The 27,169-nt window shown below is 39.0% G+C and overlaps 1 protein-coding gene across 6 annotated transcripts; it reads left to right on the plus strand.

Annotated features, from left to right (window-relative positions):
• Positions 1-26,167, plus strand: trim36 (tripartite motif containing 36). Of its 6 annotated transcripts, XM_055039673.1 has the most exons (15): positions 1-513; positions 4,153-4,179; positions 5,934-6,168; positions 11,489-11,569; positions 12,435-12,781; positions 13,632-13,778; positions 14,816-14,911; positions 15,445-15,582; positions 15,747-15,862; positions 17,259-17,380; positions 19,744-19,861; positions 19,940-20,145; positions 22,330-22,513; positions 22,649-22,762; positions 23,468-26,167. In XM_055039673.1, exons 1-15 carry the CDS (start codon positions 451-453, stop codon positions 23,832-23,834), a joined length of 2,361 nt encoding a protein of 786 aa, XP_054895648.1. In that variant the 5' UTR covers positions 1-450; the 3' UTR covers positions 23,835-26,167. The 6 variants fall into 6 exon arrangements, with proteins under 6 accessions (XP_054895648.1, XP_054895647.1, XP_054895642.1 ...); XM_055039672.1 differs by lacking the exon at positions 4,153-4,179 and having other exon boundaries at positions 3-513; XM_055039667.1 differs by lacking the exons at positions 4,153-4,179; positions 11,489-11,569 and adding an exon at positions 9,823-9,888 and having other exon boundaries at positions 4-513.
• The last annotated feature ends 1,002 nt before the right edge of the window (positions 26,168-27,169 follow it).

Consider the following 27,169-nt stretch of genomic DNA (forward strand, 5'->3'; position numbering starts at 1 on the left):
TTCTGCTCTTTCCAAGAGTGGGGACCATTTATCTCGACTGGTGGATAAAACCAGAGTCGGCGGTGGTCGATGTTGGAAGGGGCGGGCGCAAAGGGCTCTGTGGGTCGAGACGTCGCCGCCGAGGGATGAAGAGGATGATGAAGGAGGAGGAGATGGTACAGTAGAGACGAGGGCGGGGTTTTTTTCCTCCTCCGTAGCAGCAGCAGCAGCAGCAGCCGGCGCATGTCCTGTAGACTCTCCCGACAAAACATGAGCTTGCACACAGAGAGAGGAAGGAGGTGATGAGAGGAGCTGCTCCAGCCAGATGATGCCATCTCACCTTCCCCTGTGCAGCCTGTCGATCCTCCTCTGAGACTCTGCAGCCCGTTTCTCTCCCCCTACATTATAGCTGCGCCTCACTGAGCGGCCTGCAGCTGCGAGCTTGCTCTGGATCCATCCCCATCTGCAGCCATGTCAGACTCCGAGGACATGACGGAGTTCGCCAGCATCGTGGAGCGGATCGAGCGGGGAGAGGTGAGACTCATCCCGATGATTTATGGCTCTTCTGACAGCAGCGGTCTGCCTGTCAGCGCCGGGGGCCCGAACTGCAGGCTGTCAGAGGCGGGAAGCCATGCTCACTCACACCCATCCATTTCTATTCTATTCTATTCTATTCTATTCTATTCTATTCTATTCTATTCTATTCTATTCTGTTCTGTTCTGTTCTATTCTATTCTATTCTATTCTGTTCTGTTCTATTCTATTCTATTCTATTCTATTCTATTCTATTCTGTTCTGTTCTGTTCTGTTCTGTTCTGTTCTGTTCTGTTCTGTTCTGTTCTGTTCTGTTCTGTTCTGTTCTATTCTATTCTATTCTATTCTATTCTATTCTGTTCTGTTCTGTTCTATTCTATTCTATTCTGTTCTGTTCTATTCTATTCTATTCTATTCTATTCTATTCTATTCTGTTCTATTTGCTTAAATTAGCTCTTATTATACACACTATATGCATCTGCCTTTCTGTTCTTTTTGAATATGCCGAATTAATTATTATAGCAACTCTGAATTTATAAGCATTTATATAGATTTATAAACTGTACCAGTTTGATCCGATGGAAGCCTTGGCTTTGAGCTGCATCTCTGTTGGGTGGGTTTGCAGTCTGACAGGTCATTGACTTCTGCCAGTATGTGGAAGCAGATACACGTTTCTGACAGAGGTGTTTGCTGGTGTCGGCGCAGAGCGAGCTGCAGCCTTTGCCCACCTCGGACTGACAGGTTGTGTGCCAATGTGTGTTTCCAGTCAGCTCCGAGCTTTATTCACGCGAGCAAAGAGCCGTGACAGAAAAGCAGAGCAGAACTGTGTGGAAGTGAATCACAGTTGACTTTAGTCAACAAGCAATAAACATGACATTTTCTCAAATGTAGTGAAAATACAACGGCATTTTTCACTACATTTGCTTGAAAAGCAAAATACTGACACGTGTTAAACGACACATTGTAGTGTTTGTTGGCATAAATAACTTTAGCAGAATATAATTAACCTTTGCTATTTTTTATACTTTTAAAAAATAACCAGCTGCAATTTAGATAATATGTCAAAAAAAACTTCAAACAAGGCATCAGAGAAGAATTGCCTTTACCAGACTTTTCAGAAACATGAGGACTGAGACAAACGGATAAAATATGAAAAATGGATTCTGGCGCAGCTCAGAATGTGACCAAACCGCACACTCCTCTCACACATTTACATTTGTGATGGTAGAGCAGAAAAGGCATTTTCTGGAATGCTCTCTGAGCAACCAGATGGGATACAAATATCACCTAATGGTCGCCATGAAGACTTGGTTTCCCCTACAACCTTCCCCAAAAAACTGAAGCCACTCTTTGCTGCAGCAGTTTGAGAAACGTTTCCCTTTTCTGAAGTATATCTTGTCAGGATGAAAACAGGATGAAATAGAACAATTTTAGGTCTTTTTCTTTGACAAGAATATCATATTATAAATGCTCTTTACATTTACAAGTTATCAAGTCACTTGCTCTGCCTTTTCCTTTAAAAGGACGTAACTCACCTATTCCAGAGATAACATTGATCTTTGCCTCAAAAAACATTTCTCCCTTTGGTTTGAGCAGCGATCCTTCCTGCAGACCCTCACGGTGTGAGGATGGGCAAAAAACGCTGGATTGCTCATAGTTTTTTGGGGTATTTTTTGCAACATTTTAGAGACTAATTTTTATTCTCTTAATGTCAGACATTCTACTGAGTAAAACTAGCGACCACTGGCCTGATTATTTCAACAGTTTCGAAGGAGATTGGAGTAATCAGGATGTCCCACTGTGAGACAAAACTGGAGCACAGGTAAAGGTAGAGCAGAGGGACTTTACTCAGCCAGCTGGCAGATCTCAATACAAAACCTCTTTTGTGAGGGAGAGAAAACAGATACTGTCTACAGTATTAAAGAATCACTGACCTACTAACACATTTCTGCTGGCTAAGGACAAAGGAAGTAATTCCACTAAGGCTATAGATACTTTCATTGCCCTTTGTGACTTCGTAACTAATCATGTTACACCGCGTCTAAAAGAGACTCAACATTTTTTAGCTTTTCTAAACTGTACTTTGAAAATGCTTAATGTAAAAGCAGCATAGTTAGATCTACATACAGCAGTTGGTTGATAAATTATTTACATGATCTGAAATAATGGCAGTGCAATCAGCGTGGTCCTCTGACCCACAACAAATGTTGAGAAAATTTGATCAGACTGTTTTGTTAAGTGCTAATATAGTTTGGATCTGATCAATAGAAACCCAGCTGGGTGAACAATTTCTTTTCAATCTAATTAAGTGACACTTGATGACACTTCTTCCTTCTATTCTTTCAGTGCTTTTCTTTTTTTATCTTTAGAAAAGATTCAGTTTTTTGGAGACCATCTCAATCATTTTATGACTGAGGCGGTTAAGTTCTCCTTATACAGCAGGGTTAACTCAGGTTATGTGAATTCAAAGCCCCACAGTTTAAATCAGGAGGTTGCCAGTCTCAGTTTCCCTTTGCCAGTAGATAATAGTTATTAGAATCACATCTAAATTATAAAATTTAGATGTGATCAAAATATAGAAATGAAAACAGGCACAAAACACACAACATCACTTGTGGGGTAGGAGTTGACTGGGAGTTGGTAGGGTTTCTGCAAAATGTACTTTTTTTGTTTTTTACCAAAAAAGACCAAAATTGCAAATGGGTGCAAAATGATTTGCTTACAGTTACAACATCTAAGTATGAATGGACAAAATGGTCCAAATGGTCCATGCACAATCTGAGTACAAATTTGCCAAAGGTCAATTGACCAAAGCCAGAAGAGGAATATAGTGGGCCATAGTTTCAATGTTATGGATAAATATAGATGAGTTTTATCAGCATAACAATGGAGGTTTATTCTGTGTGCTCTTAATAACTTATTGGCTGGAGGTGAGTAAAGAGCACGAGTCCAAACACTGAACCCTGTGAAACTCCACAATTCAGTCGTTTGCGCCAAAATACTGAATTTGTCATTTCCCACTTCTGTGTTGGTGTTCCTTACATAACAACAACAACAACAAACAGCATCCATGCTGATTAAGTTTCAGATTAGATGAGGCCTACAAACGGTGTGAGGAATTTTTGTGTGGAAGAAAAATTGATGTGGCTCTCTGAATAATAAAAAAAAAAAAGAGTGTAATTGAGTGGAAACTTGTATTGTGGAAATTCATCAAAGCAACAAAAAGTGCGTTTAATATGTTTTTTTTTTTGTGTGTGTGTGTTTTTTCTCTTCCTGAAGTCAGCAGTAGTCTATCTCAGTTCCCAGGTCCATCCCCTCCCTCCTCCCTCCTGCCTCTCTCATATCCTCCCCCCGGGCTGCACTCGCTGCTGCGGCGGAGGAGCTGCTGATTCACCCGGCGTGGCGTGGCGTGGCGTAGCGTGGCGTGGCGTAGGGCGCCGTCACTCCTTATATTCACGCCGCCGTGGCCGCTTGGCGTCTCCCTCCTCCAGTCGGGGAAAAGTTTGCTGCGGTTCGTCTTTGGACTAACTGATCGGACAAGGCGTTTTGTTTTTAAACCCTCAGACAAGAAAGAGAAACGATATAGAAAAGCAAAACTTTTATTTATTTATTTATTTTTGCCTCATCATGACTGCGGAGATGCGGCGAAGCAGCGGCGCGTTGTCGGTGAGAAAACAATCAGCCTGGTGCTGCGGCTGCAGGCTGCAGGCTGAGTCCTCCATTCATTTCTGTTTCGCCTTTATTGGGTTTTTCTTCCGCCTGCAGGCAGCTTTGTTTGTCTCTCTGTCATCAAACTTCCTTTCTCCTTCTCTGCATTGTTGCTTTGAGGCAGCTGGGTCTGAGCTGAATTAACGATCAGCGGCTGGTCGTCGGACGCCTGGAGTTTTGAAATGACTTTCTGATCCTCATTTCATGTTAAAACGTGAAATGAGGTGTTCGGGATTCTCTATATTTTTAGCCGGGGTTAATCCCTGTTATGTCATCTGGGTGATTTGGTGTAAAAAATAAAATAAAATAAAACAGGCTATGGATAGAATTTCTCCAAAGGCGATACAAGCAGGAAACTTTGCATAAATGTATTTTTTTAATGGGGTATCTGACAATGTTGGGGGTAGAGACAAAAAAAACAAAATTATAATGTCTTAGCAACGGTCTCCTGGAAACCATTTTATTATGACCAACTGTTGCACTCATTTTGTAGTTTTTAAACTATCAGCAGAGCCTCATTTATTGATGGAAATGCATCCAAAACATGTTTTCAGACTTTAAGTTTTGTTGGCTTCTGAATGAACCTGGTGATTACTGCTGTAATGCTATCAGAAACGTAGGAAAACATTGGAAATGGCTGTTCTGGTGGCTTCATTGGGGAGTTTCTTTGTGAGAAATTGAGGTCACTGAGACAATCATGCTGCTGAATACTCCTAAAATTTGCAGAACGTGTCTCGACCTTATTGTTTCATCGGTTTCTTCCATTCAAATTTCTTTTGTTCTCTGCTCTTGGTTGCACTCATTACCCTTAAATGATGAACTTTTCGCTTTGAAACCCCATGTATAAGTGTGTGTTTGGGATTTCAAATGATGTATTAATGAAAACTTAGACTGAGGTGTTTAATTGCCCCCCTACTTGCAGAATCCCCGTTTGTTGCAGTCACGATTGCAAGTTTTTAGTGGCATGTCTCTGCCAGAGTTGGAGCTCAAGATACTGAAATATTATTATTTGTGAAATAGTTGAAGATCAGATTTTCAAGTCTTTCCACAAATACCCAATTGGATTTGACTTTGGACTTTGACTAGACCACAAATGCTCAAGTCCAGCGCTTTTACTTGCCTCCTTTCTAGACTCAAACGACTCATCAGTATCTCTTTACCTCTGCGGAGGCCTGTGAGCATCATGTGAATCCTCACAGGTTTGTAGAAGCAAGAATGCATCTAAAAGGTGCAGGATAGGAGGCCTGGATTTCAGCTCTCATGGCCTTGACCATTGTAGCACATGAATATTCTCTGATCTAAACTATTAATCTGGACATGTGCTAATAGCTGTTGCATTGCTGGAAAGTGAGCCAGTTTGAAGCCTTTAGCAGCCTCTAGGGTTTTATCAATGCCCCTCAAATCTCACCATGTATGAACAGTAATCCCCAGGATGCAACGCTACAACCACCATGTTTCACATCTGTGCTGGTTTTCTGCCACGCTTTAGCCAAAATGTAAACATCTCTGTGTTTACCAGCCATCAAACACATTCTTTCATGTTTGTTTCCCCAACTTGGTTGGGCTTTCTTTATTTTCCAGCCAAATACATTTCAAGCTTCTGTATGTTGGCGACTTGTGTTCAAGATGGCATTCCCAGTGGGAGTGAGCCTGAAGTTTTAAGCATGTTTTATGGTGGAAACGCTGTTGCTAACTGAGTCCTCCGCTGCCAGGTCCCGATCAAGAACATCGAGCGGGAGCTGATCTGCCCCATCTGCAAGGAGCTCTTCACCCACCCGCTCATCCTGCCCTGCCAGCACAGCGTCTGCCACAAGTGCGTCAAAGAGCTGTTGATGCTGAACTATGAGGACTCGTTCGATGCTGGTTCTGAGAGCTCGGTGCCGGGCAGCCCGCGGTCCAGGGTGCCTTCCCCCTCCATGGAGAGGCTGGACAGGCTTGTCAGATCAGGTGAGTTCGGGCGGTAAGAAAAGCAAATTGATTAAATTCTCCTCTGGCTGGAATGAACGTTTTTATTCTTTGTATTGCAGGAATGGGATTTACAGTCGAGGTGATTAGTGTTGGGATCCAGGGTGTTTAGTTATTAATGGGAGCTGCTGTCGGGGAAACGGCTCTTCGACCTGATTAGCAGTTATTTGAGCTGATGGAAATTAATAACCAGACCTTGGGAAAAGATGGGTGTTGGGTCATGTTTAATGGCTTCCACTGACGTCACAATTACTTTTTCCACAGTAGCGTTAACTTCCTGTTATTCTGTTCCTCTTGCAATTTCCTTTTAACTTCAGCTTTTAACTCTGCTTTCAAATCACATGTAGTTCAAAGTCATATTTGCTTTATAATCCTTCTGGATGTATTTACTAATGAGGAGAAAAAGGCAGTGTGAGTATTTTGTGAACCGACATGCAAATTTTTAGCTGATGCAAATGACTGGTTCAGAGTGAAACGGCTTAGTTTGAGCAGCAGGAAGTAGGACAAGTATTGTGCATTTGTGTGTTTAAAGGTGGTGCAGACGCAGCTCTCCCTCCTGCTGTTGTCCCGCATAAACTGGAACAAACTTTAGAAAACGGTTAATTTCAGTCAGCACCTCTTCTAATCTCATTCTTATAGGCCCAAGGGACAGAAAAAGGAATCTGATGGGCTGCAGAGTTAAAGTGCAGAGACAAGATCTGTCTGCTTCCTGATCGTCTCTGTCAGCTGCTTTTAACATGCCTGCTGGGAAATGAATGCCTCTTAATCATTGATATTTTTTAAATTTATTTTGGGAATAAAAGAGTAGGTGTTATTTTCTGTCACCTCCAGTCCTACAGTTGTACAAAATGTATGTTTTTTTTTTAAGTTAAAATTAGGTTGCAGTGAGGTTGACATATATTAATTATTGAGAGTTGGGGATTAGAATGATGGGAATGAGGCCTTTTGAGATGAATGAATGTACTTTGATTTATTCACAGAGGGAAAGTCGCATCGAAATTCACATAAATCTTCCAAATAAAACTGGAACAAAGCACAAAGCTGTTCAGCAATTAAAAGTAGGATTAGGCTACATTAATGAAGGGTATATATATATATTTTTACTTTTTAAATAAAATTAAAGCTATAACCTTACTTTTAAGAAATTCATGACTGATGAAAATTGAAATCTTTCAGGAGTATTAGCAATTTTACCACTTAACTGTATAGTTTTTTTTTTTTTTTTTTGCTTCAAATGAAAGTCGATCAAATTCTCTGGAGAATTTTTCATTGTGGAACTTATTCCTTGTTTCTAGAAATTTACATAGAAATTACCTCTAAGTAGATTCAACAACTGTTTTTTTTTCTTTTTTTTTGTTTTTGTTTTTTGTTTGCTCGTCTCTGACCTGACGACACGATCAGAAACTCAAGAATGTGAATTCTTTTCGATCCGTGAAAGCACCATATTCAAATGCTGAAAGTTAAAGTAGCCACCTTTGGATCTACGACAAAGAGTCTAATCAGACTTGACAGATAAGAAACTGAACTAAAAATTCAGATTAGATGAATCTGTTATGCCTTACTTAAAAAAAAAATGCCCCTGATGACTGTTTCAGATTTGACATGCTGTAGTTATGAACTGGAGATGCCACGTTGCCATAATGTACCATGAGGAACTTGATCCAGAGCAGCAGAAATCCCTGGAGTACAGTGAGGTGAACAGCTTTCATTAAGTTATTCAGCCTCGGCTGAAAAAAGCTCTGTATGCTTTCAAACTCTCATTCAGAGCCTGCTTCAGCTGCCTGAAAGAGCTCATTCTTCACAGACAGGACCGCATCTGTTGATGCAGGAAATGATCAAATCCTTCTTTTAGTAAACAAATGACACAATTTGCTGGTGCAGAAACTAACTTTGCATTTAATATTTGTTCCTTTTTCTTAACTTGGGTTATTTCTGGGTCTTGTGGAATTCCCTTTGTGATTAGTGGTGAATTTGCTCACGTCTTAAACGCATCTAATCTGCAGATTAAGAGGCTCAGGTTCTGTGGGTTTGGGGTGGTTTTTTGCTAAACTTTAAGCACACCACTGCTTCAAACTCACAAATGGGGAAACTTCTTGTTGTTCTGCCCCCAGTCCTCGGAGATCAGATAACGTGTAGCCATAGTGATGCGACCTGCCTGTGAGGAATGAATGAGGGATTAGATGAACGGAGGGAAAAAGACTTAAGCCTATATTTGTCAGTAGGCAGCTTGGACAAGATGTACTGAGAAAGAAGATAATGGTCACAAAAACCTTTTCTTTTTGACTAGAATTTATTTTTTATGATAAAATGCATCTGTTAAGATAACTTGGTTTAAATATCTGGTAGATGTTTTATACAAGAAATAGAACCGGCCAAACTTGAAGGGTCAAAACTCTCGAGTGAACAAATCCAAAAAAGGAACTGGCATTTATTATTTACCAGTGACGAGCGTGATGAATTTAGCTCCATAACTGGTAAGTTTCAGATGTGAAATAACAATGGCTTTATCAGCTGTAGATAATTGGATTAAAAAAAGTTAATGGTTAGGCTTTTTGTTTGTTGGTTAATATCTAAAATCTCTGTTTTGAAGAACTTTCAGTTTCAAAGACCAAAGTTTAAAGGTCTAATATCAGGTTTGCTAAACAAAGACGATGTGAGGGTTTACCTTGGTCTTTCTGGTTGAAGGACAAGAGAAAGCTAAAAAAAAATTTTTTCTTTCTTTTTTTATTATTATTTTTCACAGGAACTGAGCCCCTTCATGCTGCTGAAAACATTTCTTCCAAGATGTTTTGAGACTCGCATTTATTCTGTAGAGAATTGTAATGTAGGAACAGCAAGACACAAGGTTATTTGTCACCGTCCCTGCAGACGGATACTTTCACATTAGGAGTGGCTTTCAGTTTCTACCCCTGAACGTTTACTTAATGACTCCTGAAACCGACTTTTGTAAATCAACACGATGCTCTTCATGTTAACTGGTCATTTGGCTCCAGAGTCTGGATTTCATAACGGAGCTACATAAAGGATTTTGTGACAGAAATTAAATTAGTTCCAAGGAATCTCTGCCCCTGCTTGTGACTAGAACTAGACAACTGGGGTGATTACAATAAACCTTGTAGTGCTTTAGTAGAATATATTGTACTGTCTAAATATTAGCCTCTCGGATAATATTGGTTCACATTGATTTAAGGTGGGTTGACTATGACAAAATATCAAATTCTGTTTTTTTTTTTTTATTTTTAAATGGGTTGTAGGTAAAAATGGTCTAAAGTAAAAGTTTTGTTTTCTTAGTAGACAGCTTTAGTTGATGGTGCACCAGTTATTTATCTATTTTTATTACTATCAGACTCTTCTGACCTGCTTTTTAACTTAAAACGTGTTTGTGGTGCCATTATTTTCATTTTAAGCCCTTAAGCTGAAAGATAACCAATTAGAATTAAGCATTGGTTAAATATACTTTTATTCACCACCTGTTTTTTATTTATTTATTTATTTATTCTTGCCTTTTCCTTAGTTTAAGTTTGCTTTTCCACTGTAATGCTTTTACCAGTTGGATTCACTCGTCACTTGCACATCATGTATCATTTCATTTTTTTCTTGTTGGTCTCATCTCACCTCTCTGTTCATTGCTTGCAGCCGCAGGGCGAAGGTCGTTTGGAAGTCGAGGTAGACGCAGGAGCCGTGTTTTCAGTAGCTATAGTAGTGAGTACAGTGTTGCCATAGAACCCCTCTAAGACCCTAGTTTGGTTGAACCTCCACCTCTACATTTCCAACTTTACCTCTTAACACAACCATACAAACTCCACTCTGTCAGATGGAAATATAAAGGAATATTCATCCAAGAAGATACCAGCTTGATAAGAGGGCTGTTTTATGCTGACATTAAAAATGTTTTAAAGCAGACAGGGGCCCTCTGCCAAAAAGAACACAAAGGACCAAAGTTGGTGCGGAGGTTTCCTGGGAGTTGATCTAAAACTGGAATGTGTGTTCATTGGCTCGACTTCATAAATCCTGCTGGCGAGTAGAACCGATTCAGAGAGAAGGATTAATGTCGTTCTCAATGCTAAAAGATAACGGCGTATGAAGTTGAAAGTATCTTCAAGCTGTCTGAATCTCAAGTACTTTTTGGACAGAAATGTGTTTGCCCTCAAGCTCTTTGTAATCCCAAACCTGACAATCATACAGCAAGTAAATAAAACAACAGCAAAAAATGTTTAGTCTACTGCTAATTATTTTGCACATTTGAGTTTTTAGATGGATCAAACTGATGACTAAGGAAACAGACTCAATATCTACTTCGTTGATGCTCAGATCTTGTTAGGAAATATGTATATATTTACCACTTAATACATCTTGGCTGATTAAACAAGACGCCCCAGAGCATAAATAAAAAAATAAAAATAACATTGAAAATGGGTAACAAAGATGATTTTGGATTTGAAGATAAAAACTGACTTCACAAAATTACTTGGTCAGAGTCCAGTGCCATATATTGCCAAGTGTTGACTCAGCCATCCATATTAATGACCTCAGAATTGCCAATCACTTCCATTCACACAGATCCATAAAATCAGGACCGAGGCAAGCAGACTGCCTCGACAAGCATTTGTGAAAAAATTGGTCACTTTAAAGTCTTTGCAGAAAATTGGTGGCATTTCATGTTACAACGCTGAAGTTTACCAAAGGCAAAAGCTATAAACCTCCAGGGATTGAGTCTTTTTTTCCTTCCATTTACATAAGTGATTATTATTGAATAAGAAACAATTCAATAAACTTTTGTTTTCTTGACTGGGGAGGAAAAAAATCCCTGAGTTTGGTGATTTTCAGACCTGCAGAGTTATTTTAAGCTCTTTCTTCAGCTCTAGAAAATAATTCATTAATGGATATTTTTGCTATTGGTGTATTCTCTCTGCAGTTCATCCACACAGTCTGTCCTGAGTCATCATGCACTCTAAAGACATCCATTTATTGATCAACTTTCCGGAATAGAAATGACCTTGGGGTTTATTAGTTGCTCTAAATAAGGCTTTCATCATCCAATGACATCTATTGCCATAATGTATCTGTAGGAAGGTTTTGATTCATATTTTGCCCATATTCAGAGTTTACTACCTTCTCGTAAGCCATCCCCACACAGTCATCATCTCACCTAGCATGCACATGGCTCCACAAATCAGTTTGCTGCTGCTCTGTCACAGCTTTTTACTTTTCTTCAGCTCCACCTTGTTCCTGCAGAAGTGCTGTTTGAAGTGGCCTCCTTGTGTGTTTGGCTTACCTGAGGAGTGTTTGATTTAATTTCCAGGTCCCAGGAAACGAAGTGGAAATACTGGCTTGCAAACTGAGATAAATCCAGCACTCCTCTCTTCCCCTGTTCCCCAAAAACGTGAAGCAATATTTTGATTTCTGTGTGTTTACTGCCTTACGTTTGCTGGCTTTCAGTGTGGTCATACTGCTCGCCTCTGTGATGTGATCTTGTGAACAGTTTGTGCTGCTGCCTTGTTGTGATGCTGCTGCAGCATTAGTAACAAGATGAGTATTGTGCAAATCTCTTGAAAGCTCTGCTGCTTCAAGAAATGTTTAATGTTGTATTGAACTGGACCTTTAATATCTGTTCATTTGCTTGACATTTATATCTGTAGCATTTTACAACTTGGTCTCAAGGTTATTAATTTATTTTTTTTCCAATGGGAAAACTCATCCAAATCATTGATTGCACTTAAAATTAGCATCACTTGCATTGTAGGTGTTGGATGACTTGGATATAGTTCTGATTAGGTTGCAGTCTTCATCTGATGAATCCTCACTAATGCGCCATTCTTCCCAGATGGTTTCCCCTTCTGTCCTTTTTTCCTCTGGATGACCTCTGCTCCCTGCATTGCCTGTGCTGGTGTTTTGCTCCATGTAGCCATGTTTCTGAGCAGTTGTCATTGTGGAACAAAAGCACGAAGGGAAACATACAGAGGCCCTATTTGTGAAGGCTGCTCTCAAAGGCATTTTGGCCTTTAGATCATAGCTTTTATGTCACCCCCAATAGTGTAATGACCCAGAATCTGGCACAGATGAGGTCTCGGATTCAACAAAGACCCCCATTTGACTCTCATGGAAACTATTCCCTTCTTGTAATTCATTATGTTGAGACTTGCATGTCCAAATAGAGCCTCTAACAAGACTGGAAACATAATTGCCTGAGGGTAGGAATCCAAATGGCATGAACTTTACCTAATGCACGGCTCTTTGCTGTCCTTCAGGTTCAATCTCATCTCCGGGCTGGCGCCGAGGGTCTGTGACTCCCCGGGTCACCGCCATCCCATGCCCTGGCTGCCAGCATGACATCGACCTGGGAGAGCGCGGCATCAGCATGTTGTTCCGTAACTTCACCCTGGAGAGCATCGTCGAGCGTTACAGGCAGGCTGCCCGCGCGGCCGTTGCAATCATGTGTAACGTCTGTAAACCTCCAAGCCAGCAGGAGGCAACGAAGAGCTGCATGGACTGCAAAGCTAGCTACTGCAACGAGTGCTTCAAATTACACCATCCCTGGGGCACCCCCAAAGCCCAGCATGAGTATGTTGGTCCCACCACAAATTTTAGGCCAAAGGTAAACGGCAACACTGCTTGACAGATGTGATTCTCTGAAGGCTGCACATCATTTTTTCTTAACATTTTTTTAGTGTTTGACTGCCTGGTCTTGGATCAGTTTTGGACAAACCTTGTGGTTTTAAAGCCTTTTTTCCTCCAACACTCTTTTAAGTGGTAATGTTAAGAACTGTTTTTAACTTGCAAAAATAATTAAAAAAAAAACTAGTATTGAGCTTTTTTTTTTTTTTTAAAGATTTAGAGAACATGAAAAATACCTTTTGGTGATTTATGTAGTCATTGTCTTTTAAAATTCAGTCTGACATTGGCATCCTGAAATGGTAACTTTGTGAAACATAGTTTAAATGTTGAAAACAGATAAATGCATTGAATGCTAGCGCTTATTGCTAACTGTTAACCTTGCCATTTGGTGCAGCAATTTGTAAATTTTACTGCCTCAGAGAAAATTTATCTGAGGCAAAAATGATTCCTAGACTTTTAGAGAAGCTCAATTTAATCAAGCTGCTCAACTTAAAAACGTTTGACCTCTAGGGGCGATCTTGGCATTTAAAAATGTGGTTTCATCTCTGTATATTTTAGGACTTTTTTAAAATTATTATTTTTCAGAACTTCCTACTACTTAAAGTTCAGCTCCTCTTCCTGTTTCCCTTCAGCTCATTTTTGATGTGTGTTGCTTTAACCTTGCATGCAGTTATCTGCTCTCCAGCCGACTGTTTCATACATTCTTCAGGTCTAATTTTAACTCCTTGTTTAAATGGATGATGTAACTCTATAGTATGCAGCTGTGTGCAGCACTTGTGCCCCGGACGACTTCCTCTGACAATAATAGTGTGATATGTTGAATTTCTCAGGTGCTCATGTGTCCAGAGCATGAGATGGAGAAGGTGAACATGTACTGTGAAGTCTGCAGACGGCCGGTGTGTCATTTGTGCAAACTGGGAGGGTCCCATGCCAACCACAAGGTCACTTCGATGAGCAGTGCTTACAAGATTCTCAAGGTACAGACAGTTTGCTTTCCTGGAAAAAAGATGAGTTGGAATAAACTTAAATTGTTTTTCTGCGTTGTATTTTGGAGTGCTACAAAAAAACTTTCTCCAGATAACAAAGTTTAGTCTGAGTGAGTCAGTGGTGATGTTGTCATGCGCTGAAAAACACTTTGGACTATTGATATTTTTACAGTAAAATTCTATAGGTTCAACATTGTTTATTACAGGGGAATGCATTTGATGCATATGGTCAAATTACAAAACTTGCAGAAGTATATTTAACTTGAGTTTGATTAAGTCTGGTATAGAAAATGTCATTTGGTTCTTGTATTTTATCATCCCATACAATGAATCAACAGGCCACTGGATCTCTTTCTTCTGTTGTAATATTAATGCTTGACCTGCACCTTCTGTGTGCACCAGACTGTCAACGATTCCTCTGTGGAAACTGAAACCCAAGTGGAGAAACATCAGATTTATACCCCAGCATAATTTATTGTTGTCCCTTTTATATTATTTTTCCTACATGTATGCTGTGGTTCCAAAACAATTCTCAAAATGAAACCTTGAACAGAATAATCTTGGTTTAAAATAGTTGTTTAAATCTCTGGTGCTATTCAAAGCATGTTCACTGCAACCATGTGTGCTTGTCTGTGTGGCTGCAAACAATGCATTCTTACATATTTAATGAGGCCATTTGACCCTGATCATTCTGCACACATTGTAACTTCAGAATAGATTGTGTATCGAATGATCTGAAACCTCTGTCAGTGAGTTGTTTTGGGTTTCTGCTGCTTTGAACACTAATGCGTTATGGCACACTCAGGAACTACTTACAGCTGCTGCTGTGAATTGTGGGATGGGAGGTAAATATTGATCTGATCCAAGACTGCACAGATGAGTGTTGGCACAAACAGCATTACACAAATGAGATTTTGAAATGGTTCCATGTTTAAAGCATTAGTAAAAATATACTGGAATGTATGTTGTCCTGTAAGTTGTTTGGAATGAAATGGTCTTTAAATGCTGCTGATCTTTTGTCTCCTTAGGAGAAACTAGCAAAGAGTATCCATTATCTCATCAGTAAAGAAGACCAGGTCAGGACTCAGATTACTGAGCTTGACCGGCTCATCAGTCAGACCGAGGTAAGGGAGAGAGGATGCCGACTCATGCTGCTGTCCCTCCTTCATTCTCTGCTCAGGGTTTTTTTTTCTAACATGCCCTGTCTTTTTATGTAATTAAAGAATACTATAACATAAAAGGTAGTATTTCCCCCCCAAAAAAGGAATTTCTTTGAAATTCATAAATATTGATTCAACCTACCAGTTGGAAATGGTTGGATACTCTTTGAATGAAGATGAAAATGAGGTATAAATGGGAATCTAAAGCTCTGAATTTAATTTCTTTAGACTACCTTTTATTTAAAATGCTCTACCTTTTTCTCTTTGAGGTAGGACTTTAGTATACATGCTCTTTATATGTCTGAGCACAACAAGAACCTTTTGGGATGCTCTTGAGTTTCAAAGCTGTTCTGTGTTGGAGACATCAATGCCGTAGTCTTCAGAATATTTGTTTACAAAAAGGGGTTGCATTTATCAACCTTTCCTTTATCTTTTACAGTTTTTAAATGTATTTTTTATTTCGAGGTTTGAATTTTTGTTTTTTTTTCTTTCTGAAGGAAAACGGACAGCTTGCAGAGCGTCAAGCCAACGAACATTTTGAACGTCTGTTTGAGACTCTTCAAGAAAGAAAATCAGAGATGCTGAAATCCATTGAACAGTCCCGTAACAGACGCATAGACCAACTGAAAGGCCAGGTGCAAAACATTACACCTTCCCCCATATACATTTGGCCAATTAAATGTTAGATTGCATGAAACCAATTGAAGCGTTTTAATGCGCTTAGAAACTCTGGGATTTTATTTGTGTTTGTAGAGTATGTATCTTTTTTTCATGCCTTGCTTCTTTAAAACGTTTGCAGGTGGAGGAGTACCAGGGTATGTTGGAGAACAGCGGCCTGGTTGGCTACGCCCAGGAGGTGCTGAAAGAGACTGATCAGTCCTGCTTTGTCCAGACTGCAAAGCAGCTACATGTCAGGTACACAGCAGAATATTATTGCCAACTGGATCGATTCAGAAACATGATCAATACTCTGGTTGTCAATTCTATGAAGGATCTTCTGCAAAGTGAAAGTGATATTACAGTTGTGTTTAAACAGAGCTTAATGTTACAGTGTAATGCTTAAAACAAGGGAATACATCTACAAAATTTACTAAAACAAAGCAACTTATTTATTTATATTTTTTTCATGTGATACTAACCAAGTGGAGAAGTATGTTTCTAACCTAAAATAAAAATAATGTGAGTGTTTGTAATGACGCAGAAAATTTACAAAAAACAGGTGCGTTAAATAATTTTTATTATTCGCTTACTTTACGGTGACATCACAGACAAACAAGGCAACGGATCAAACTCTGCAACTAATGTGTGGCAACGAGAGTAAATGGCTAATTCACCTTTTCTGTAAAATAGGGTTACATGTATTCTTAATTCTCAGTATAAAGACACTTGACTACCTGAGATCACACATCCTCACATTTCCTCTTGACCTTATCCTCAGAAACTCTCATACACTCACATTAATTACATCTCCTCACATAGACGCACAACTTTTAACAATATACTGATCACTTATTCATACGCTACATTTACTTTCTGACATATGGAAACGCATTACAACTGAAGTCATCTTTGGTTTTCTTTTGGTCAAGATTTAGTCATGTGGAAGAACATTTTGAAATTTGTTATGGCCTCCAAGTCCAGGGGAAAAACTTGCAGATCCAGTGCAATAAAAATGTTTTTAACTGGAATGTCGCAATGTATCAAATTACAATTATGATTCTGGCCAATCATCATTGTGGCCAGACGAATAAACTTTTATACCTGTTCCAGATACAGATTAAAATCGATGGACTGATAGGACCACTGTGATGATTTAAAATGCAAGAAAGTCTGGCTATTTATTTATTTTTTTGTTGGATGTCTTTACTTGTTCTCTTGTTGCTGTTCTTAGTTCGGTGGGTTTATTTTAGCGTTCAGCCTATTACAGTGGTTACGTATGTGACTGTGATGTGTTGGGAACACAGTCACGTGCACAGAAGGGCACTTAAGAAAAGCTTTTTGCTGCAGTGTCCCATCAGCACTGAGTGTTGCTGTATCTTCTGCACTAATCTGCCTAATTAATCTGCTTTAGCAGCTTTGGTTAATCTGGGAAAGTTTTCATTCAGGGGAATTACAGTGGCGAGTTTAGTTTTCTTGTTAAAGCTTTCATTTGGTTTACAGTTGGTCTATATCTGACTGCTTGGATGACCCCAGGCCAAAAAATGTGAATGATCATACCTCATGCAAGATGGTCTCTTCAGTAAATGTTTGTGTTGATTCATTTTAATGTTTGCGAATTATTTTCTTGACTTCTTGCTTGCTTGCTCTTCAGGATTCAAAAAGCCACTGAATCACTAAAGACCTTCCACCCCTCAGCTGACCCTTGCTTTGATGAGTTTGTACTGGACACGTCCAAAGAGGAAACTTTGCTGAAAGAGATGTGCTTCGGTGGAGGTATGGCCACTTTGTCGCATTTTCTATTCAGTCTTTGTCTGCTTGTGAAATGTTTCTGTCACCAAACTTAAATTAAAAATCTGCTTAGAATTTATGAAAATATATATCGATATAAAATTTTTTGTCAATGAACATGCAGCTCATTCTTCCACTGAAACGGCAACTTCAAAAAAGTCAATAAAATATAATGTAGTCTTTTTGTGTTAATTCCCTGTACTCGGCCTTTTGGTTTAATAGTGCTGTTGAAAACATGATGACCAGAACAAGTGGTTTAAAATCTCCTACATGTCACATGCTGCGCTCTGTGAATAGAGCTGGGCAAAGAGGTCAGAGGTTGTCTAGGGTAAGTAAGTTGGGCAACAGATACAATGATGGCAATACGATCTACCATGCTCTGTGCTGGCTGTGAAGAAAGAACATTAATGATGAATATCTTCATTACATGCATATATAGAATGGAAACCATTGACATATTCAAGATGCAATAATTATATATTATGTAAATGGAAAGCTGTATACAATTATCTGTTCAGATGAATGCATTTGAAATATTATTGTACTGGTTTCAGAGGCAGCTGAGGTTAAAACGACCCCCCGCTGACTCTTACGCCAATTGTACATCAGCAATACATTTCCAAAACCATCTAGAAAAGTCCAGAAAAGATTGGCAGCTTTTGTCCAAAGCTCATATTTTATATCTAATTTAGTGGCAGCTGTGTGTGAAGACTTGAAATTCAAGTCTTGACTGTATGTAGAAACTCTCTGCTTAGAGATGGACTAAGTCTAAATCAGCAGTGCTTTTTTTTAGCTGCCTTAATCTTTTCCTGTTTTTGTTTTCATGTATTTTATGTAAAAGTGTTGCCTGAATCAGTCCTAACAGTCTTTAAAGGAAAATTTAACAGATTTAATGGAGCAGATGGGTGGCAGCTGTATCGACGTTACTCTAATCTATTCAGCCTGCAGGCCTTTGCTGCAGTGACTCGCTCTCTTGTGTTCAGAGGGAAAAGATGCTGTGGAAGCTTTCTTGTGCTGCAGTAAATGAGTCCAGGTCTTGGTGGATGATGCGTCAGTAAACACAGGACTGCTGCATATGTGGAAGAGTGTGCCATGCTAGGTGTTTTTATGTCTACACCTTTTTGTTGGGTTTATACAATAGCAATGATTTTAATCAGTGATTTTTACACTTTTTTTAGTTTTTTTCCCCCTCTTCATGGATATTGTTTCCATGTCTTCTGGTTCTGTGTTTTATGATGATTAATCTACTAATAAGAGTCTGTAAAAGACTTGATTCTCACAAAATGTTTGGTCAAGATAATTTCACCAACAAACAAGTCTAATTCTGTAAAATCTGTATGCAATATTAGATTTGTCACAACTGATTACTCATCTGCAAAACAGACAATCCCTCTCGCCTGGTGTTTGGTTTTCAGAATTATACCAAGTTGTTATAAATAAATCCAAAATGAGGTTCTCCTCTTATGCAGCTTTAACTGATTTTTGCAGACAAAATGTGAAATCAAAGCACATAAAGATATAAATGGTGGATTTTTATTGGTGCTTTTATTGTATTGTGCTTTTCAAAAGCTAATTATTTAACTATTTGAAAATGCATAGTGCCTTTTGTAAAGGAGAGCAGGCTGTGAGATGTTTTCCAGACAGACTAGTTGAGTAAATCTGCATTGGTAGATCTTTTTTAAAAAGCAGCCACCAAGGATTTGAAAAGATGTTGATCAAAAACAGAAAATTTTGAATGAGTGAGGACATTGCTCTGTACACTTTTAGAAAGTTAGTGACCTATTAGGTTAGGGATGTGAAGCGTAATGTGCAGAGAGTTTTCCTAAAGTTTGTTTGATCTCTCACGCAGCAGTATGATGAATGTAAAGCTAAAAGACAGCTTTTATGGATTTTATAGCATTAAAGAGCTGTAAATGTTTTTAAAGCGACTGAGGTGGTTGCTGTTTCTCAGGCAATCTTCTTCCTGTAAATGGAGAAACACTTGAAATGTGTGGAGGGAAGGTCAGCTGGGAGTGAAGAGGAGAAGAAAACTGTCAGGTGCACGGGGTGTTTTCTACTTCCAGGCAGCGATTCTGCAAAAACCTTTTAAGCTCCATTAAGCAAAGTCGTCTTATCCTTTCTGCTAAGTGCGAAGTGACGATCCAACCCAGTATGTTTCTAAAATTAGCACAGTTTCATTCTTGTCAATGATGAAGGGCAATGCTTCACATTGCATGACAACTATTTCATCTCTGCTTTGTATGAGACAAATTTCAAGAATATATGTACACATCATGATCTTATTTATTTATCTTTTTACCATTTCATGTGTAGATTTAATTGACTCTTTCTCCTCCCCTCTCCACCAGTCCCAGACCCTCCTCTGATCGATTGGTCCCGCAGCAGAGTTTACAACGAGGCCTCAATCTGCTGGAGGCTCCCTGAGGACCATCTCCCAACAGATCACCATGTTCTAGAGTACCGCAAGTACGTTGCACTATAACCATCAGTCACACCACGCATTACAATTTGAAGAAATCTTAATTCCATCGTCTTGTCTTTCAGACTTGGGGGACAAAGCCGGTCTCCGTCTCCAGGGAATGGAGAGGACAATGGCGTCTGGAGGGCTACAGACAGGGTGTATGGGTCCAGTGCTCTGGTGCACGACCTGGAACCTGACAGTCAGTACGCCTTCAGAGTTCGAAGCTGCAGAAACTCCATGTTCAGCCCGTACAGCCCACAGGTCTCCTTCCACTCTCCACCTGCACCTGGCAAGTTTTTTTTTTTTGTGTTTTTTTTTCCCTGCATGTACGTTTATGTTTTTGAAATGGTTTCATCTTTATCAGAGAATTTATTTTATTTTTTCACAATTTTTTACTTAATATAGTTGAAGTACTGTATGTGTATGCATTCTCTTGATAAATTTGGATTCCAACCTGCTAGGGAGTTATTCTTTTTACTTGGGCATCTTTTACTACCACATTTTTCCTTCTACTCAACTGTCCACTAAAATTTGGTTTCATCACTCTGAATAGCAGCTTCTAACGCTTAAGAAGTGCTGAACAATTGTGATGTCGGCAGTTTTCTTGGTTTAATAACTCCATTTGTCTTGGAAGAGGTTTTTGTTAGCATCAACATTAACAAAAATAAACGCATGTAGTATCGGTAATTGGTCAATTTCACTCTCGTAATTGGAGAAATAAATTCATTTCTTTTTCAAACCACCTTTCCTGCTGCTTGCATCACAATGTGCTTGGCAGTATTGAAAACAAATTCAAAACATTGACAAAAAACATCTGATGAGACAAAATCTTGCAGTAGATGGCTTGAAAATCAACTCGAATTTATGTTTTATTCATGTTTTAATTTAAGTAGCACCTGTACTTCTAAAAAAAAAAAAAAACTATTACAGAGATTAAAAAATGCAAACTAAATAGAAACATTTTTTACTAAAATACCCCAAGCTCAGCCTCTTCAATAGATTGTTGTTGGTGTCAGACGCATTAAAGGGCAGACAGACTCCTGGAGCCACAATCCCCCTTTGTTGGCCTCATTTTGGCCCAAGCAGAAGCAGCTAAGCTCCTTCTCACTGTAGATTCTGGTAGCAACTAGGAGCATTGTGATCATTTACTTTCTCCTAAAAATATGACAGATTAGTTTTGTTTCTAAATATTTAATTGTGTTGGAGTGCCCATAGCGGGAGGCGATGAAGCAGAAGGGCTGTTTGTTGTCTTTATCTTTTATTGAAGTTGGTTATCATGGTGATTTTCTAATCATTTTGATGTAGCTAAAAGCAATGTCGGCCGTGTTTGTGTGGGAGGGAACAGTGTCGAGTCTGACGGCTTGGAAAAGCAAACTGCTGGCACCTTTTTCTTGGCATCGTTTGTACTTGGAAAGAAATTTATCCAAAATCTACTGAAATTCTCGGTCTGGATATAAACTGAACAGATTGGAGCGCTTCCATTAAGTCACCTCAAATATCTTCCCTCTGTTTTGGTCTGTGTATGTTGGGGTTCAGAATTGTATAAAAATGTGTAGATTTATTGTGGATCTTCTCAGACACAAAATCATCTCCCAACATATTTTTGCTGTAATTAAAATATGAAACTTTTTCTAATCACAGCATCATTTAAGTGCATAGGATAGCTTTTATTGTTTAGTCTTTTGAATAGTTCAAATATTTCAATGACTTGCAAACTGTCACCTTTTTTTCATTTTTTTTTTAAGTATTTTTAAAAAAGATCTGATACGTTATTCTTAAAGTGTGAAATGCAGATATGCCTGTTTGAAAAGGTGTGTAAAATATCTTACTGGATCTTTTCTTTCCCTCTCTTAATACATTAAAAATAAAGCATCTGTACCAGACTGCTGCTGACCCAGATTTATTCCTTATTTTACTGGGGATAAATAAAAGTTTAATATTTTCCTTCTAGCATTTACTGCTTAGTTGTTGGCTTGCGGCAGTCCTGCTATTTAAGCTAACCTCAGGACTGTGGCAGAGCTGCCATTTATCCCTCCGCTTCATTCATCTATTGTTGTTTTCATGCCCTAGTTGGTATAAGGACTTCCCAGATGAATGCAAATGGTTTGGTTTTGCCTAAAGAAGACTTCAGGTTGCGGTGGGATGGCTGAGTGAACATGTCGGCTCATGTGTCCTGGATTACTGTAATCATGGCCTTCAGCCCAAAAGCTATTTATAGACTTAATTTAATTGTAACCAGATGATGTATGTAAATCGAGCAAGAGATAAGAGATGGTGATTCTGTTGGTTGCATAAACCTTTTAGATATCTTAAAATGGTGTGATAGCGCCCTCTTGTGGTGGAGTCTACCACTTGCCTTTAAAAAGTCCAACTATTTAAATCCTCAAGATTTCTTCTAAAATTAACAGTTATATTTTGTTTATTCCTCCCACTACCCCTGCTAAATATCTCCTCTCTTTCTTTCCATGTGCAGTTTTTAACTTCCTGTTCAGTGACAAGTGTGGATTCAGTACTGAGCGCCTAATTTTGAACAATCGACGGGATGCTGTGGAGAGCGTGGCGGGTATGGCTTTCCTCCTTTCAGCAGAACGTGTACAAACTGGCAGCTACATCGGTCTGGACTACATCATTGGGGACACGGGCATCTCCCAGGGGAGGTACAGAAAAACTATGCATAAAACAAAATGCTTCATTTGCAACATCAGCATGTTCATTAAGGATTACTTAACTGCTATCGTATCTGTTCACAAAATTGTTGGGGAAGAAAGTGATTAAAGCCTTGTCTTCTCCAGACACTACTGGGCCTTTAAGGTGGAGCCTTACTCCTACATGATTAAAGTTGGTGTGGCTTCTGATACCAAGCTGGCTGAGTGGTTCCACAACCCAAGAGACACAAGCAGTCCAAGGTATGTGCTAAACAGACAAGATCCAGGTAACAAACACAAGAACTTCTACTAAAAGACTAAATCTGCTAACATAATCCTATTAATGCAAGAGAACTGGTGTGAACTCATAAAGAGCTTACTGGCAGACAGAGCCTACCTTTCACATCGGATGCACTCACGTTAAAGCAAAGAAAAACCTTATTTTGACTATTAAAATTTGTGGTAATTGTGATTGAAAATTTTGTGAATTGGAGAACTGGCTTAAGAAAAATAAAATCTGGAAATCATGTGTGAAGAAAAATTTTTCTCTCCTTTTTTTTTTTTTTTTTTGGACAGTTTACTGTCAGGAAGGAGTTGGCCTCTAAATATATTCAGCTGCAATTGGCGTCACCTTAAATGTTTTCATTTCCCAAATAATTTTTATAGTATAGATTATAATAACTTTGTGTCACAAGCTGAGATATTTCAGTCCATCATAATGAAATGCAATCCGAGGCTGTGTAAGGATCTGTTGGGTCAAAAGTTAAGACTCATTCCGTGTTCAGTGTGCAGTGTGACGCTTTCTGTCCAACGCATATTTTTAGCAAAACGCAGACTAGTCTTAGCAGCCATTTATTTAAGATGTACTTTAAATAAATGGTCCTCTGTTTTTAAAAGGCTCATTTGGGATATACTCAACTATATGAAAGAGAGGACCATCCTAAATCTTTTTTCCCCTTTCTCCAGGTATGACCATGACAGCGGACATGACAGTGGCAGTGAGGATGCATGCTACGAGCTCTCCCAGCCCTTCACACTTATCACCCTGGGCATGGGAAAACTCTTTATCCCCAAGGCCTCTTCTTCCTCCTCAGTTTCCAATGCAAATGCATCATCCGGCGACCCAGGTAACCGCGTGCTTCCCATGCCGCAACGCCTGGGAATATGCTTGGACTATGATGCACATCGGGTGTATTTTTACGACGCCGACACCATGAGGTGCCTTTTCGAGAGGCAGGTCGACTGTTCGGGAACGATGTTTCCAGCCTTTGGTCTCATGGGCAGTGGAAAGGTACAGCTGGAGGAGTTTATTGCTGAAAAACTGACCTTCTGAGAAAGAAAAGGAAGATGTTGATACATCAAGACTTTAATAAATTACCTTTTTCTTGGGTATTTTTCTGTGAAAACCTCGGAGGTACGTTGTCCTGTGAGGGTAAAATTCAACCATTTTTCTTAGCAATGGGCCAGTTATCAGCAGGGCTTCCCTCTCTCCCCACTCTGTGAATGAGATGACTGGTCCAGCACGTCCACATGCAGAGGTCTTCAAAGATTGATATGAAAGATCATCTTTGTAAACCAAAGTCTCTGTATCTGTGAATTGTAATTGACCTGCTTTTATTTACCAGCTGAAATCAGCTCTTACTGAAGCGGCTACAGAATAAGTAGTCACTTTAAACATTTTAACCTGAAACAACTTACACTGGAACACTGCTTTATTATTCTAGATCATTTCTTGTTTTTTAAGTGGTTGGTGGTTCTGTGTGAAGGTAGCAGCAAAGGCTTAGATTCTAGAGGATACGAGGGAAGGTTGCTGCTAGTTTTGAAGCTAGCACCTTTGTGCCTTTTTTCCTCCCCTCCCCCTTTTTTTAAAAATAAAACAATCACAGAATTACATGGTTGTTATATCTATCAGTTTACTCTAGTTTATCACTGAAAACACTATTACTGTCAATGTTGGCTGTTTTGCACATGAGTAAATTGATGCACATAATCTCGCTTTCATCACTGCTTAGTTATTTCTTTTGTCGTTATCGATAATTGCGAGCACAGTGGTAAACACATGGATGTCTTGCATTCACATACAACTTGTTGTTGTATTTAATTATGTGACTGTCACTTTTTTTATTGGCACAAAACACTAACTTTAACTTAAGTGTTGTCCAGTTACCAAAATCTGCTGTACTTTATAACTGCGATACCATGAACAGCCTGAAGTCTTTGGCTACGGTGCTTATTCAAGTGCAACACACAGCTTTGTCACCTCACAGCCTTTTAACAGTTTAAAGGAAGCATTTATTCAGGTTTGTCCAAAAAGTGCTATCACAAAATGGTACCTTAATTTTGGTGCACAGCCATTAGGTGTAGCATGTTAACCTCTTAACTGTCATGGAGTAGTTGCTGTTGAATTCTAGGGACACATTTGATGGACTAAAAAGTTTGTTTGGACAACACACTTCAGCTGGTTAACTTTTTTTTTTTTTTTTTTTTTTTTTTTTTTTATGTGCCTGCACATGGGTTGGTTTGTACATCCAAGTGTATATAGTGAGATTTCTGGATGGTTAGGGTAACTGGTTTGTGTGTGTTTTCTCAGGTTTTTAGCCCAGATTTGGGTCTGAAGCTACCTACCTCTGTCACTCTTCCCTGGAAAACCTTAACTGCTGTCCCTTTCCTGAAAGAAACTTCTTGAGTTGATTTATAGCTTCTTTTTTCTTCTTATGTTTCTAATAATTTTGTTTAGGTAAGACATTAAGCTGACATTTTTATTTAATGTGTACATACTAATCTGGAAATTGTTTTCAGTGGAATAAAGTAAATCATAAATGTTTGGGTGTTACTGTAAGGAGATGTTGACGTGTTCAGCTGCATTTTGTCAAGGGATTTTTTTTCTCTCCAATGGAACAAACTACTTCTCTTCCTGTTCAGTGTTCTTTAGACTTAATTTTTAGTGTATTTTTTTTTAATCAATAACTGATATCTCCAATTTCAAAGAGGAATATTCAGATAGTGGCGGTGTGCATATTTTGTCCTACGTGATTTACATCCGTTTTCACTTCAGTCCTCACAGACCTAAAATCATATCCAAATGTACACAATCTCCAAAATCTATGCATTTAATAATTGGCTGAAAGAGTTCAGTTTTAGTCATACACAGAATGTATTGATCACAGAACAAATGGCTGAATGTTCTTCTATATGCAAGATTAGTTAAGAGTTGCAGCACATATGTCATAATGCTTAACAATGTATTAGACCTTAAATAATAATGCATCCTGTATATTGCATTTGTCATAGATTTGATTCTTAATGATTGCACAGATTGGCTCCCTGTTTAAAAACAATGTTGCACTTTAGTGATCTGCAGCACATCTGCTCTGCAGGTGTGTTTAATACTAGTGTTGTGTGTGCAGTAGCATCAGAGGGGCTGTGAGACTGAAGAGTGGACGCCTGAGCCTTTAGTCACAATTTGCACTGTTTGTAGGCTGTTGTTGTAAATGGGCTTCTTAAAGAAGAACATTTTTTAAAATGCTTCTAATCGTGTTTTCTTCTGAGGTTGGATGTGGTGGTGAATTTCTGTGTGCATATATACTACGTAAACATAATTATGGAAAGGATGTTTTTTTCTTTTTCTGTGTAGGGGATAAAGTGAATAAAACATTTTAAATGAAATTTGCCTGCCAATCTGTTTTGTGTGGCTGTGGTTTTATTTAACATTTAATTATAGGGCCAAAGGGGTGAGTGAAGCATCTTTTAGCACATACAAATGGTGTTGGAAACCTCATTTTCTTCCTTTAGATTTTCAACATGACTCTCTGCAGAACACTCTGAGCATACAAATGCTGCCTTGTATTACTTATCTGGAGCATATCAACTCAATTTTTATTTTCATAAAATGTTGGAAGTGTTTTGATGTTTTATTCTGATGCACAATGTCGTCAAAAGGCTTGAGATTTTTGCCTCCGCACAGACTAAATGTCCCCTGGAAATGTTAGCACTACAGACATGTTAAAACTGCTTTAATCTTAATTGTCACATGTACATTGTTCCTGCTGAAAGGGAGCCGATATGGTGCTGGGTAGTTTGCTCCAACACATCGATTGGCATGGACCGGCGCATGCAAAAGTGAGCGCTGTCTGGGGAGCTCCAAAGATTACGGGTAGCAACGTTAAAGGTGAAGGCGAGAGTGTCCTCTTCAATCAGCTTAATGTTCCAGTGACGTTCATGAATATTAATATAACTCTTTTCTAGTCTGCAATCTCCCAGGATGTGGGTGCAAGAGAAAATGCATTTTAAAGATGATCAGATGAATGGGTAAAGGTACAGCACTCTCTGATTGCACCATCATTTTCAACTATAATGTGCTCCATAGAAGCTCGCACACTAAAATTAAAGCTACAGGACTGCCAGAATGCATGTTAGCAAGTCCCCTCATTTTTGGGGTAGTAGTGGGGACAAAACTGGAGTTATTTTTTTAGAATGACTGAGGATAAAACATGATACTGGTTTTCTCTTGAACAAGTACAGATCCTAATTCTATTAAATATAGAATAGCTTCAGAGGGGCTGTGAGACTGAATGCCTGAGCCCCTTCAGTGTCTCCTCACTGAAAAACATAGAGCTGAAAGGAGACATCACCTCACAAAACTCATACATGTTGGCTAAAGAGGAATGG

Source organism: Poeciliopsis prolifica, unplaced genomic scaffold (genome assembly GCF_027474105.1).
Source record: "Poeciliopsis prolifica strain line A6 unplaced genomic scaffold, Auburn_PproV2 SCAFFOLD014, whole genome shotgun sequence".
In the NCBI taxonomy this organism is placed as follows: Eukaryota; Metazoa; Chordata; class Actinopteri; order Cyprinodontiformes; family Poeciliidae; genus Poeciliopsis; species Poeciliopsis prolifica.

Excerpts from the sequence above, each read along its gene's own strand:
- trim36 (XM_055039673.1), top strand. The coding sequence starts at position 451 with ATGTCAGACTCCGAGGACATGACGGAGTTCGCCAGCATCGTGGAGCGG. Across the intron at positions 14,912-15,444 it reads GGCTCATCAGTCAGACCGAG|GAAAACGGACAGCTTGCAGA; the intron begins GTAAGGGAGAGA and ends TTCTTTCTGAAG. Across the intron at positions 15,863-17,258 it reads GCAAAGCAGCTACATGTCAG|GATTCAAAAAGCCACTGAAT; the intron begins GTACACAGCAGA and ends CTTGCTCTTCAG.